At 44.4% G+C, this 15,841-nt stretch overlaps 1 protein-coding gene across 1 annotated transcript in view; it reads left to right on the forward strand.

The window, feature by feature from the left end:
- LOC149367981 (uncharacterized) overlaps positions 1-15,841 on the forward strand; it is a 139,429-nt gene that overhangs the window by 96,131 nt on the left and 27,457 nt on the right. Inside the window, exons 2-4 of the mRNA XM_089568793.1 lie at positions 5,043-5,102; positions 5,656-5,697; positions 9,998-10,039. Coding sequence (XP_089424919.1) covers positions 5,043-5,102; positions 5,656-5,697; positions 9,998-10,039 — 144 coding nt within the window. The remainder of the gene's footprint in view (positions 1-5,042; positions 5,103-5,655; positions 5,698-9,997; positions 10,040-15,841) is intronic.

Consider the following 15,841-nt stretch of genomic DNA (forward strand, 5'->3'; position numbering starts at 1 on the left):
CCACCCCCCGAAATATTTTCGAATTGTCACGCACCGCTCACCAAAGCAACCACTGGCGCCGGAAGTCATTCTGGATTTTGCCACCTACAATGTCTTTTTCAGGCTAGAAAATACTTTTTGGCGCGACCATAGCTAACTCGGGTTGAATTTCGTGGCAACGCCCATGCACATCGAGTCACATAACGCCAGGAGCCCCATCTAGCGCAAACTTTCAAGGGCCTATCGGTGGTAAGCGGGCACGCATCTCGCGGCGGCCGCGGAGTCTACGAAGCCAAGCATTTCACTTCCTAAACTTAATGAGTATAAAGTTCCCATAAGGTTTTGACGCAAAAGCAGCACTGACATTTAAAATGCCCTGCTTTAGATTTTCAAATCGGGAAGACTATTTAATTTATTATTCTTATAAACCTTTGACGCCAAAGGTGCATTTACTTTTTAAATCTCGTAGATCGGACCACACAACGAAGAAGCCAAGTCAACACACTATCAGACAATTTGACAAAGCCCGCAGCGAGGTCCGATGAGACGAAGCGTTTGGTGATTCATTTGTGTCGTCGTGCCGCAGAAGAGAATATTATCCATTTTGTCTTCGCACTTGTAATGTATATTTTGCAGCACTCCTCATTTATGGATGTGCTCGCTGTTGCGACTAAAATTTGGGTGCACTTACTCGCAGTACATGACCGGTGACAGCTGCTGCAGCACAATACACTGGAACGAAGGACAGCGTCATTGAAAGTTTTCCCTGGCCGCTGCGTATGTGCCCAAATGTAAATGTTCTTGAACAACAAAGTTTCATTAAAACATTTGTCCTCTTTTTTCTCAATTCATGGCCTTTCAGTTTTTCACATCATTGGCATGCACTGCTTTGCTGGTTTCGGACTGATATAGTTCTAGAGTTCATGTGATACTTTCTTTACTGATTAAATACGCGAAAACACGGAAGCCTTGGTATCAGTTATGTCTGCCATGATTTTGAAGACATCGAATACATTATTTTATTTGAAAAATACATATTTCACTTGCCTAGACAGTGCGTAACGTTAATACACAATGGCTTTGCCAACGGCAATGCAGTTATTAGCTGAGCGTTTTTACGGCCAGCGGGGCGGAGCGAGCGAGCGGATACACCAGCGGAGAGGCCCATGTATTTGTTTTCTCTTTAATGAAGTGAAGAAAATCTTCTGCTTAGAGGGAGGCATTCAATCCAAATGGAAGCAAAGATATTAACGCCTGCAAGAGTGAAGGTTACGCGCTCTTAGAAAATGACAGCAAGGTGCTTTTCCACCATTATTGTGCAAGAATATCCAAGTGCGCAGAATTTGAAGGCGGCTATTTTGCGCATTTGTGCCGATAAAGAATTCTATTCCTCCATTTTTGTGTGCTTCAGAGCCTACTCAGCGTTCCTTGCGTGAAATTTTTTTCTTCTTTCTCTTACCTTGCTTGCAGTGGGCTCATCGTGTTCACTGGCAGATCCTGACAATGGCGGGTGTGTGATGTCGCTTGTGTCGGTGACAAATAATACAAAAAAAACTCAATATAAATACTTCCGAAAAGTCATTTTACGCCGCCAATGGTAGTTACCTATTACAGACTGCCGAGGTGAGGGAAAAACGAAGAGAAATCTTCAGTTCAAGTTGAGGTGTTGCGTGGACATCGGAAACAAGACAAAGCGCCGACAGAGGATTTCAGTGGGATCACTGGCAAGGACAAGCAACATGTATTGTTTGTTCGTCGCACTGAAACCCTACATCATTTTGGGAACAACGCCGGACAAAACCAAATCATTTTTGCTATTCGCACAGGTGTTCCCATGTAAGAGGGCAACAGACCAGTGAAAGTACGACAACATTAGGAGAACAACCACACAGGAAAAGGCTGTACAACGACAGCGTTCTCATGTGTTCTTCTCCTGGTGTTCTCGTACTTTCGCTGGCGAAGTTATGTCGGATACACACCGATTAGCTCACATGGTTACCTTGTTGCGTGTAAATAGGGTTCGCGCCTCAAACGACACAAACCTCGGAGCTCCTCTACGGACTTCCATTTCATAATACATTGACAGATGTCTGAATACCTCCCACAGATGCTCATATATTATGGGTTTATTGCCGCGTCGCAACGATGCCTAATGAAGAACAATTTTCCGTTCAGATTTTATTCTTGGACGCGAAAAAAAGACACAACAAAAGGCAGAAAGACGAGACGAAGCGCCCATCTATTCTGTTCAGAGTATCACCTTTATTACCGCCGCGTTGGCGCTACGAATTTGGCATTCGAATGCGGATCACATGGCCGCGGGTTCCGTACCGCCCGAGGCAGCCCTAATTCGACAGAGGCGAAGTGCAAAAATTCGTGTATGCTGTGCCGCGTACGCTCACGGTGGCCTAATTTAATGCTGGGCCCTATTCTGCGACGCCCCACGTAACCCATGTGTCGCTTCGAGATGTTAAACCCCAAAATTATGAATCGCATCATCGTTTTTGTGATGCTAATTTTCTGTTGCTTGGGAGCACTAAATCGCCGCTGCGCTAAATGCGGAAGCTGGCTGCACACACATGTATTGCAGTGCCAATAGCCCGGAACAGATTACTCTCAGGCAGGTGGAGCTGTTCACAAACACACCGCCCGTCTACATGTTAATGCCGGTGTAGGGAGAGAAGAAAGGCAGAAAACAACGCTCATTCACTCATGTTCAATTCTTGTGCGGTTCCGCCGCTAATGATCACATGTGTTACGCCGGCATATGGTTCGGTGCCCAAAACGCCACAACATATGCCGGGTTTGTCGACCTGGTGCGCTTTGCCATAAAAGCGCGAGGCACTCCGGATCTGATGTGCACGCAGACGACAAGCTTTCCAGTAATTCTGCCAGCCGCAGAATCACGTTAAAAGGAACCACACTGTGAAGCGCGGGTCATAGGTACGTCACGTATTTTCGTGGTCATCGCGTTAAAATTGCAACTGGCATTATTACTCTCATTATTCATGCCTCCGCACAATGCACTCTTTTCGAGGACTAAGTTAAAGTTATAAGGAAGTAGACTAGCCTAATAGGAAGCCTGACAAAACAGAACACAGCGCGTTCATGACACATTTTAAGGGAAGTATTTGCTTTTAACTTAAATCATGTTATTTCTTAAGAATAATTGTTTCTGTGGCCCTTTTTGGGGGACACCCGCCGTTGTGGCTCAGTGGTTACGGCGCTCGGCTGCTGACCTGCCGCGGCGGTCGAATTTCAATGGAGGCGAAAATGTAGAGGTTAAAGAACCCCAGGTGGTCGAAATTTCCGGAGTCCTTCACTACGGCGTCCCTCATAGCCTGAGTTGCTTTGGGACGTTAAACACCAATAAACCACACCAAACCTTTTGGGGGACAGTCGGAGAGTGTTTCATTGAGTGAAGCTGGCAGGCTATGCGCTTTGCGGGCCGACTAAACTAATAATCAAATGACCGCCGCCCGCCCGCCCCCCGAGCCGAGTCCACTGTGAAGCAAAAACTGCTGCTACGTAGAGCAGGGGGCCAAGTACCCATGTTTTAGCCAAGACAGGAGCTGCACCGTCACACCACGCGCCGAAGCTATCCCCGCAGGTGTGTTTTCGGCGGTGGTCCATAGAGCTGCTTATGTGCGGGGATGGCAGTGGGGTTCTTTGGATGTTCGGTATGTCCCGTTCTAGGAAAATTTTATTTCATAAATGGGAGACATCAGGCTTCTATGGGAGCTTCTAAAGTGAACGACTGTTCCTTCCTTATATCCATTACGTCGTTATAAAACTTTGTGTTATACAAGGCTCGACTGTTAGTGCGAATACCACCATGCCTTGCCATTAGAAATGTATGAGGTGCAAATTCTTCGTCTTATCTATGTATGTCTCAATGAAGCCTTCTATTTATCACTGAACTTCGCCTATCGAGGAGCGAGACTGTGCCTAGATCGCTATAGCCAGGACTTTGGGGGGCACCTAAGCTCCGCCTGAAAGTAGTTGCGTAGTTACGTAGTTGCGTTATTAGGTCCCTTACGCATCCTGAGGTCCTTTTTGCGTGTCACTTCGCAGAAACGGATATTCTGTATTTGAATTTATTTTTCTTTACTTCTTTAATGTTTCGTCAGGGTTATTATTTTTCTGATTATAATGTGTTACTTTATTTGTACTACTTATTTTATTCAACACAAAACAAAAAATGTCTCCCTTCAACTCACTTCATCGAACTAACCTCGATGGCCTAGGGGTGTTTTTTCTGACTTGCGGCCGAAGGGTGCCAGGCTCGATTCCCATTTCAACATAGTTTTCTATTCTGCGCAAAAAATTTACTTTACATTTTCATATGTCATATTAACGTTTGAGTAATATAGCAAACGTATAATCACAGCTTCTCTGATGCTTTAATTGATGCTTTGTGTGTGACGTCCCGATCCTCTACATCATGTCCAATGGTAATGTCGTTCTCACGCCCAATATATTACCGTCCGGTGTTCGCGGCATAAAGCCAGTTTTGACTGCATGGTACGCTGCGAGCGGCTAAGGAAACGCATTTGCTAAAAAAACATCCAAATATCTGCACCAGAAATAAGCAGGGCCTCTGAAAGAAGCGTTTTCGAGCCTGTAGGCAAGAGCTGCGAGGTTGTTAAGCCGATGTACATTTCATATCGGCAATGGCTTACTGTGACGTGAAGCTGTGATACTGCATGACTACTTCGTAGAGGGTGTGTTAACTGTTCTGCTTTTAGTAACGAATGCGCTTAGTCAGACGTCAGAATTTGAAGCTGAGGACAATGACAGCATGCCAGTTATGTATACTACCGCTGGCCAAGGCCTTATTCGAAACAGAATGTTGTTGAGTATGATAATGCGAGGACAGCGATAACTGCCCCGTTCTGCCCGTACTTTCATATCAATTTACGCAGTACCACCAGACGTCTAAGGAATTTTCCTAGGAAGGTCGGGTTTTTTAAAGCTTTCTTGCCAAGACTCAATTGTCCTGTGCCCTGCATGTGCTCTTCCCATTTGTTCTATTTCTTTTTCTTTCTTGTATGTCTTGCCAGGCGTCAGCCAACGAAGAAGGATGAAAATAGCGGCGGCTACTCTCCTGCTGGGGATTGCAGGTAACACGCATTATACTGCTACTAGGTTCAACCTCTAGAACAATATGTGTTTAACTTGTCAAAGAAGGCGGTACATTAACCCTCACAAAAATACAAAAAGTACAGGACCAAGGCTTGCCACCCCGCCTTTTTGTCTGTGTTATCGTCGCGCCTTGTTTTACAAGTTTAACATGCAGAACAAGCTGATCCAGCAGCAAACCTCACTGAAGGACGAATAACAGCGCAACAGAGAGTGCCCTTTAACAGTGCATAGTGCGTGCTCTTCATTCTTCGTTTGTGTCAACAACAGGTCCAATGAGCACGACTATGCACGCCCCCCGAAAACTTAGTACGAATACTCCAGCGCGTGGTTCACTGACATACTAGCACCGTGGACATAATGTCTGTCCAAGCCAGGCGTTTGAACTCTTGCTAAGTTTTCGGGAAGCTATACTGTATGCTGCGAAACCTCAAAAACAACCACGTGATAAAGGCGGGTCTTGACACATCCCCCCAGCATAGAGTACGCTGGCATTTTCAAATATTTATTCGCCTCTTCTTTTTCGCAACTCAGGGCTCATCCCTACGGCAATTTCTGCACCGGAAGCTGAGAAAGGTGAGTTAACTAAGGACTATCGAATCTAAAGGTGGATAAGGTGACTGGTCGATTTCTGCCAGCTGAAACCGCGAACTGTTCTGAAGAGTGTGATGGCGGGAATGCTTATTCTTACGCCTCCCTTGTTTCAGTAAAGCTTATATAGATTTCCACAGTTAGAGAAAATACGAGTCACATCAGAAAAGATGTAATACTGAAACTATAAACACCAAATCTATGAAAGGACGGAGCACAAAACGAGAAGTACAAAGGACGAGCTCACGCGCACCACAACGCAATAAACAACACGCGCACACACTAAACCACGCGCCACTGCTGGCTGTGTGTTTCAGTAAGTTGCCGCGGAGAAAGTAGGCCTGTATATAGCGCAGTATATATCGAAGAAAGCCCGATCGAAATCTCGGCGCCATTTACAGCGAAGAATAGCGCCATTTACAACATCTGCAGGGCAAAAACTACGATCGCCGTGCATGCAAGAAGCAGGAAGAAAGTGGAATGCCCTAAACCATTAGGTTGTTGCTGAATATACCCTAGTAGTTTTTTTTAAGTAAACTAGTAATAAAAGGTAAATATGCGACTAGCCGCGGATTATGGAGTCGAAATCTTACGCAAATGTGCTGCTGTTAGCGGGAATAACAAGGCAGCGAGAGCTGGAAGATGAAAGAAAGAAGGGAGCGATAGAAAGAAAGGATGGCTGCTGAATCTCGTTCTGTACGCAACATCATCATCAGCAGCAGCAGCCTCTCTACGCCCACTGCAAGGCAAAGTTCTTTCCCATGTCTCTTCAATTAACCCTGTGCTTTACCACATGCGGCCACCGTATTCCCGCAAACTTAATCTGATCCGCCCATCTAACTTTATTCCCTCCCTGCTACGCTTGTCTTCTCATGGAATCCACTCCATTACCCTTAAAGAACAGCTGTTATATTGCCTTCGCGTTACATGCCCTGCCCAAGCCAATTTATTCCCTCTTGATTTCGACTGGGATGTCAGTAACCCGCGTTTGTTCCCTCACCCACTCTGCCGGCTCCCGGCCACTAAAAGTTACACGTATCATTTTCCTTTCCATAGCTCTACGAAACACGGCATCGCCATTTTTAGTTAAGCCTTACAGCTCGCCTAGCAACCTTATAAAATCAAATTTCGGTTTAGAAGCATAGAAATACTAGCTGGCGGCCAATGGTTTTAAGGCAACTGGAGCAACAGTGGGCCAAACAGAAAGTAACAAGGTTAGTCATGATTACAACACCAAGGTCTGAAATCTATTTTGAAAGACATTCCTCACAAAATGAAGTGAACAAGGGAATGGAAAACCTCAGGGTGCCTGCCAACATTTTTATAAGAGGACTTGTCTTCGCGTGGGCAAAGCGTTCATCACTGGCGGGGTTTAAATAGGGTCCCCTCTCGGAGGAGGAATGCCCGGTGAGAGGGATGACCATGTGAAGTGTGATGAGTGAATCTTGTCCAGGCATGATGGCTGCTGAAGTTTATTAATCGGTTGACCTGCAAGACTGTGATAATAAAAAGGCCAGCTCAGCAGAAAGGAATCCGGGGCGTGGAGCATGGGGAGCCAGCCAGCGTGGGCTTGAGAGGCTGTTAGCGGCGACAGGTGACTTGGTATGACTGGCTGCGTTGACCTGAAGAACTCACTCAGATAAGGAATAAGTCAGCATGGCGGAACGAAATATCGGCAAGAAAGCAATAACAAAAAACATGGGAGCGAGTTAAGGGAAAACATGAAAGTAAGGGAGGGGGAGGGAAGAATGCTGAAGGCAAGGGTTCCTCAGAACTGATACCAAGAGATGCAGGGCATAAGCTAAGGACAAATTGAACAGAGAGAGAAAAGAAGAAAGGTCCCGGTGGGGGGGGGGGGGGGGGGGGGGGGGGGTAGAAGGTGAAAGAAAAGATAAAGAGGCGTTATCAAGTACTGGAATTTTTCTAACCATGTGCAGGAGCTCTTTAAATGTACGCCCGTGCCGGAATATATCCGACAGATTGTAAGTTTCCGCTGGATATGTTCAATCCTGCTGGTTGTAAGGTTTTAAATTCTTTTATTAGGAATGCCTGGGTGTTTGTTTTTTTTTGTCCCTTGCGGATTTTAGGCCTGACCGAATTGTAACATTTTTAAGTTCACTGAAGTTGCGACCGCTTTTGATTAAGCTGTTCTGACACTGCCTTCTGTATGTTCCTTGCTGTGTCAGTTCGGTGGCCATTTAGCATGGAGCTCATTGATTGCCCGGTGTTCCGATATATTGTTTGTGACAAGAGGAGCATTCAAGCATGTACATAACATTAGACGACGCACAGTTAAATTCGAAGCTGAAGTCGCTTGTCGTGCTTCTAACAGTAGCGTCGCTTTGTAAATGCTCCTAAGTCTTTCATGTTGGTAGAGAGCATGAGCTTACTCTCGGTGAGGGTTTCTTATAAAGTCTGCCGTGTACTAGGATGACTCTGAGGTTTGTGTTGCGTCTTTATGGTACCTTTGGTTTGTTGGGAAATATTTTCTCGAGACGCTCTTTAAAGGTTAAAATGGGGTACTTTTCCGCAGAATGTTGTTTATGGTCGGAAGGACGTTAGATTATTTCTCTGTAAGTGCAGGAGGCCGCTAAGTGCTAGCTTTTGTTAGCTCTTTAAGTACCGCGCCTCGTTTAAAGTGGTCGCTCGTTGGAAAGCATTATTAAGGGAGTTCTTAGGGTTGTTCCTATCAGTTAGGGTGCTTTTTAGAGAATGCAGATGTTTCAAATGTCGTCGTAATCGGTACATATTCTTATCAGGCGCGTTGCCTGTCTTTGAAATACGCCTTACTTACAGTGTCATGGGTGATGACTAGTGAAATGCAACATTGCTGTCCGTCTATAGGCTTTCTACACAGTGTGGTTTTAAGCTGGTTATTTTCTAAACGGACAATGTCGAAAAAATTGGCTTGCGTTTTAGAGTAGTAGAAAGTAAATTTAAAGCTAGATTGGAATGAATTAAAGTGTGACATGAATGCTTTTAGAGCCTCACACCCGTGTTCTCATATAATAAAAAAATTCTCTATGTAACGCAGGTATGTGAGCTGTTTTTTTTTAAAATGAATTTAGAAGTTTATATTCTAAAACGCACAGAAAATACCGAGATAAATTCCTAACCCACAAGTTTAATCTCTTACGACCAGCAGCGATCAACATATCCCGATAAAACTTTGAATCGCTCAGGTAGATTCCGGCACACAGATGTAATTCTTTAAAGAGGTCTTGTACATGGCCAGAGCATTTACCAGTACAACCAGGCCCTCTCCTGGACTGGTCCTCTTTTCTCGTTCTATTTGTTGAGTTTAACCTCAGCGTATGCCCTGCTTGCTTCTCTTGCTAACATTTCTCAGGAACCTTGGGCTTCTGCATTCCGTCCCCCTTTTCCTTCCTTTCATGCTTTCTCTGAACTCCCCCCGATATCTCTAATTTTCCCTTATTTTCTTTTTTCGGTATTTCGTTCTCATCATGCTGCCTAATTCTTTTACCTAAGTTGTTAAGGTCAACACAGCCAGTCATACGAAGTCACCTGTCACAGCTGGACACAGCCTTTCAAGCCCGCGCTCGCTATCTTCCCATGCTCCACACGTCCAAATTCCTTTCTGTGAGCTGGCCTTTTTCTTAACAAAGTTTTGCAGGTCAACCGGTTAATCAGCTTTAGCAGACATCATCCCTGGAAAAGATTAATCCTTGCCACTTCACTCCCTCCTCCCTCTCACTGGGTCTTCCTCGTTCGGAGTGAAGACCCTATTTAAACCCCGGAATGATGGACGCTTTGCTGAAGCTAAGGCAAGTCCTCTTGTCGAAACGTTGGCAAGCACTGTGAGGTTTTTCCCTCCCTGGTTCGCCCTGATTATTAAGAACCGTCTGCCCAACTCCTCTCTACCATTGTCTGAAAATGGGTACGTGACTACAGGTAAATATTGTTGCTGAAGACATGACTAGTGTTATCATGAAACAACTGGTCTTTTATTCGGCTTCAAGTGGGCGCATACTAGGTAATTATTACTAAAATAATGACGTCACTCGGGCTCACGAGGAGGGTGCGTCATTAACCATAATCGCAGATAGGCGCATCTAGGTTCTTAATAACAAGGCCTAGGAATAATTAATTTGCGTGCGGTTAATTTGAAGCATGATGGTGAACAAAAACGTGATTGGCAGGACATTAGAAATGTTGCGTGCCGGGTTTGAAACATGGCGCCAACACACCCTACTTTCAGCTTTGTTATGCTTTGCTCAATGCCTACAGGCGAGTCGATAACGTTTTTTCTGGTCTCTGTTTACAGCCCTGATAAGAATGCTGGTCGCAGGCGTCGAGGATGTGGAACGTAAGTATACTTGCATTGGTCCTGAGTTCCGATAACTTCCTTTTATTACGAAGTTCGTCGGGATAACGAGACTGAAGGTGACGAAAGTACAGGTTTAATTGGATATCTGTGGGTAAGGCCTTATTCCTGCAAAGACAACTGTTTGGCAGACGAACATCATGACAATGAAAGTCGCGCCTTGTGAGTGACAAAGTTATAAACAAAAAAAAACAAAGATTACTTGAAGACAGTGTTAGGAACTGAATATGACTTCAGGAAAATTGAACGTAGCTTGCAGTTTGCAGTCATGCCGCAGTCAAAAACATGGAGCTTTAGAAAATGATTCCATCTGTCGATGACAGTAAATATTTCAGACTGCTCTCAACAGAGTATTTTCCTTTTTTCTCATGAATGCGGCAAGCTTAAGAAAAAAGCAAATGGGTGTCGATAGATACTTAGCAGGAATGCCACTTTTACCTATTAGCGTTCACAGAATGTGAAATTCAAGTTGTTCACACTTTTTAAGATTATAGTCATAATTCTATAAGCCGAGAACATGAGAGGTGGCTATGTGTCAATGTATATGCAACGAAATAACTTCTACCAGCGTTTGCTATAATTCACGGGTGCATTCGACCATTTTGAAATCGTGGCCTTCCGCCTAGGAACTCTCTTAATGTTGTCTAATGTGCCTATGTACATGCGACGAAAAAACTTCTGCGAGCGTTTGCTATAATTCGCGGGTACATGTGATGATTTTCAATTCGCGGCCATTCTTTCAAGGAACTTCCTTATTGTTGCCGTTTACAGACCTACACAAGATGCAAACATTAATTTTGTCAGAAGTGTTGATGGATTATCGGAGTCTGCGAGTACCCAGAAATTAAATGTAGTAATAATAGGCGATTTTAATGTACAGCTCCTTCCTACGAGACGGTCTGCACAGTACCTGGTTGAAATTATGCTGGCTAGTGGTTCACAAACCCTTATCGAGGATATAATCATGAAGCGCACAACCAGACGATGACGGTGAAAGAGACGAGAGACAAACGAGCGAGACAAACGAGCGAGACAAACGAGCGAGACAAAGAGTTTGAAAAACTAATTATGCGATGCCAGGCCTGCAAGCTACAACCTGCTGTGCAGGTATCTTGAATCTGGCTCTCTCCCAGTATATATCTCTAAACGGTTTGGTAGTCAAGCAGAAAAGACTTATCAAGTTGAGTGTACCACAAGGGTCCTAGCAAGACCCGTTACTAATTGCCGTATATATAACGACGAGGTAAACATTTCCAAGTCTAGTGAGATCATATTATACGCGAATGAAACGAATGTTATTCTTTTACGGTACCTTACTACAGGAATTGGAGGCAGCTGCTAACGCCTGGCTGCAAGAATTAAATAAGTGGGCCTCTTCGAACCAGCTGAAACTTGACCACAAAAAAAACAAAGTTCATACTTTTTCACGTGAAGATAATGAAAACGAATTATATTATGAATCGATTGCGCGGTAGGTTTTCGCTGGAACTTTCGATAATCATTGACTTCTTGGCCTTACGTTTCAACCTACCTTCAGATGGTCACGTCTTATAGAAAAGACCGGGGTAAAGAGAGCTGAATATATTGGTTTACATCATTAAGTTCAAGTCTTCATACCAGTATGGCTTAAAAACAAATTTACGTTCCAAAGCGGTACTCTCACATCAGCCATGGTGTACCGGCATGGGGAACTGGTAACTGCACTGACGCAAACAAGCTTCATGCGTTGTAAAGAAAAGAACTTGGAGCCCTTCAGTCTCCGCATTTGTGCATGGATGCCGCTTCATTCTTGTTTAGCGCAATATTATCCTGAGCAATGTGTACAGGTACAAACTGGCTGTGTACGTATTCCAAAAAGGTAAAACAGAATAGAATGCATTTATGGCTGCATATTACAGAAGAAATACATATCATTATCAACGTACAACTTCTATTATTACTGGCATGCCGTGGAGTACTTACCGCAAATCAAAAACTGAACATCAGCTCATGCTTCTGTATAAAGAATATCAAACCATAATTGAAGCAGGAAAAAGAGCCTTCAAAGCACATTGCTTTAATATAAAATAGGAGCATTCTTTTCTTCACTGTTCGGTAGCACTGCATAAGAATAGTTTACCATCTGTATGGTTCTAGTAAAAATAAATTATTTACCTTTCATTTGGAGCGCGAATGAGTCCTTTGCAGCGTTCACTTTTGTAAGAGCAAGAAGCCTATTTGGACCGCTCATGCTGCTTGTTCTTTTGTACAGTAGAATTGTCTTTCGTTATCTCGTATCTTTTTCCACAAACAAGTTCTTTATAGATGTCATATTGCATGAGCACATCCTCATTTGTGACCCGCAAGACGCGGGTTCGATCCCGGCCGCAGTGGCGGAATTTCGATGAAGGCGAAATTCTAGAGGCCCTTGTGCTGTGCGATGTCAGTGCACGTAAAAGAACCCAAGGTGGTCGAAATTTTCGGAGCCCTTCACTACGGCGTCTCTCATAGCCTGAGTCGCTTTGGGACGTTAAACCCCAATAAACCAAACCAAACCAGATCCTCATTTGTTTTCTGGATATGTTTTTTGCACTGAATTTTCGTCTTCTATTTAGCCTTGCATTCCTAGCGCAAGTAACATCTTTGTATAATTCATTTTATACACGCAGAGCCTCATTTGCCTTCTAGGTGTGCCTTGTTTTCATATTATATGCAGGATACACTTTTCTTTTGCCACGTTTCTTCTAATTATTGTTCGTGTATTCAATACATACCCTATATATTGTTCCTGTTGGTACACCATTGCTGCTCCGCCGTACGGGTGCAGATCTTCGTGAGGAGACCGACACCCATTCTTAGACCTGCCTCATAAGCAATACTTATGTATTGTTCAGTAATAATAAACGAACAAAGAAACAGTGCGACAGCGGAGTCAGAATGATAAGCTGAAGCGAAGGTAATGCAGCCGCCCAAGCAACATGAATTCTCAAGAAACTTGAAAGGCTAAAGAAGGCCTAATCTTAAGACCTTGCAGTTGCATGAACATTCCTCCACTTGAGCCACAAGTTTCTAGGACGTTTCTAGGCTCAAATTACGCGTGCAACAATAGCTAATGGGTGCAACCTATGACTGGTGCGTAGCTGAGAGAAAGTTACCTTCTCTCAAGAATTATATCGGGAGTGTGCGCGCTGTAGCGCTCGCCGGGCACAGCCCGGATAATGCGGAAAAGGAGCGCCCACCGAGTGCTGGACAGCCCTCTATGACTGGGGCTAACATCGACTGGCAATGTAGATTTGGTATTTCTGATTACTCGTGTGAATTACATTAATGGGATCGGCTTCGTTGCTTTTGAATTGAGGTCTACAATCATGATCTGGTGTAGTCGAGGGTTCGGCGGAAACCCGTCTGGCCGAGTGTGTACATGAAGAAGGCAGAACATCGACCAAAATAAAAATGAACACTTAAACGACGTTTAAGTGAACAAGGCGCCCGTGTGTGAACAAGGCTCCGGGAGCTTTGTGAACAAGGCTCGCGTGTGGGAGCCGAAACGTCGTTTATTTTTATTTTGGTCGGTGTTCTGCCTTCTTCTTCATGACTGGTGTATAAGCAATTTTATGGCATGTACGCTTGCCCCATACTAGCGCAGAGCAAGACATATCGCTCGTCACATTGGTCCCTGCACAGAATCGTCCCTGCCTCCTGTCATTATTTAGACTCGGACACATCCATTTACCCGCATTGACATGGTTTAGTGCTGACTCATCATGAAGTGAATAGCGCTCTCTGAGACAGAGAGCACGACGAACAACGAGACGAACACAGCGCAGGAAAGTAAGATCGCTGATTATAGATCCGGCCTGCCGTACCGCATTGGATTAGCCATATCCTCAAGCAGTCATATCTTGCAACATTTTTGAAGCCTATTATGCTAAACCCCTCGCAAAAAATTATCGCTTAGTTTCTGCTGCTAGCCAATACCGCTGTCGGTAAGTACCACAGGAGAAAATTTCATTTCGGCGTTTCTAACATGAGCAAAAGCGCAGAAAAAAAATAGGCAGTGGCTTAGCTCTGGTTAAGCCTGGATATACAAGCGAAAAGCTGCAGTTATGCTTGATTTGACGTCATGGCTGTCGCAGTTCGCGCACCATGCACTGGGAGCACTACGATAACGGTGGAGGCGTTACTTCCTGCACGGAGGCGGAGGAGGTGGCGGTAATCGGCGCGGTTAAAATTCAGGGGGCACTTTGGCTGTCTGAAGTACTGCAAGTCGAAAGCGTTTCCTTGCTTTTTTCCTTGTTTTTTTCCTTGTTTTTTATTTCTCATATTTTATTTTTCCTTTTTTGTTACTTGTTTTGTATTGTTTCTTTAATTCTTTTTTTTCATATGTTCTTTTTTCATTTAATGTTTGTTGTTGTTTCATTCATTACTTTTTACTTTTCATATTTCAGTTTTATATTTGTTCCTTTTCTTATTATTATTGTTTTTTCAATCTTCCTTTACTACCTCTTATTGCTTTCCTTTTACTTTTTTCTCTAATTTTTACTTTTTCATTCCTTTTATTTTATTTACGAAACCCATGCGATCACTAGATGCGCTTTTATTCATGCGCAAACCTTGAGCCTTCGTGGCGGAGTGGTAGTGTCTCAGCTTCGAATGCCGAAAGCTCTGGTTCGAATCCCAGCCTCGACGCAGTCACTACTTTTCTAAGTAGTGACGAGTCGGCGGCGACGGCTGCGGCCACCTGCGCCGTGTGTGAAGTCACTCGGTTTCACGCATGCGCAGAAGTGGCAAATCTCGGCTCCGGCTCTCGCGAAGCGCGGTGTTGAGTAGCCTAGCGAGGCTTCTCGCTCCAAAGGAACATTATTTATCAATATTTATCATGGTTGTGCCTTTATAATGCGGTAAGTAAACAACTTCTCAGGCGTCCGTTTTTATTTAGTTCTCCATAATTCTACGGGGCATTTTTCTCCTCAACGGTTCGTCGTTAAGCGCACCTATGGTTGCAAAAAAAAAAAAGGAAGCAGGAACATCCTCCACGCATGTATTTTGCGGTTACAGGACAAAATAATACCTTTGAAGAAAACTGCCGGCGATATGTTATGAAAACTCTAAAATGACACCACTTAAGTGACCACCGTGAGAGGCACGTACTACCACGATGTAAAGAAAGGCGAACAGAGCGAAGCCTAGGCGCTCCGCTGTTCGCATTTCTTGTAAACATTCTTTTACTACGGTGGTAGTAAAAAGATGCTAGAGTTATCCGTGACGCATTCTAGGATGACTCTAAGGTGTTTTTCCGTACCACCCAGGTAAAACGCCATCAAAGAAAAAATCGAACAGCGGAGCACACAGGCGGCGTGCTATTCGCGTTTCTTTTCATCGTGACAGTACGTGTAGAACATCGTTCGGAGATACCCTTTTGCAGCACAGTTCTTCTTAATGGAAATAGACGGAAGCACAGCTAGTGATATGACTTCTGACCGCATTCAGGCTGCCCTAAATAAGGATTTTATAGAAACGACGGCTACGTAACGAAAAATTATTTTGTACGTGTGGTTTATGGGCAGTTAAATGAAATAGCCTGTGTGAGAAGGGGGACCTTCTCTATGGACTGTTAACGAGTTTCCGGTTGCTGGGCACATCACACGAGCAGCATCGGCACCAACACCGACGTCATCTACTGCACCTTGTTCGGCTGCGGACGAACTTCCCATCGCTTCCTCATAGTGCACGCAAGCTATTCTGGTATACCGCGTTAGCAGCCCTCTGTGTCGCAATTCCGTGCAGTAATGGGTCGTTTTCTTA

Source organism: Amblyomma mixtum, chromosome 1 (genome assembly GCF_055824585.1).
Source record: "Amblyomma mixtum isolate Tamu chromosome 1, ASM5582458v1, whole genome shotgun sequence".
NCBI lineage: Eukaryota > Metazoa > Arthropoda > Arachnida > Ixodida > Ixodidae > Amblyomma > Amblyomma mixtum.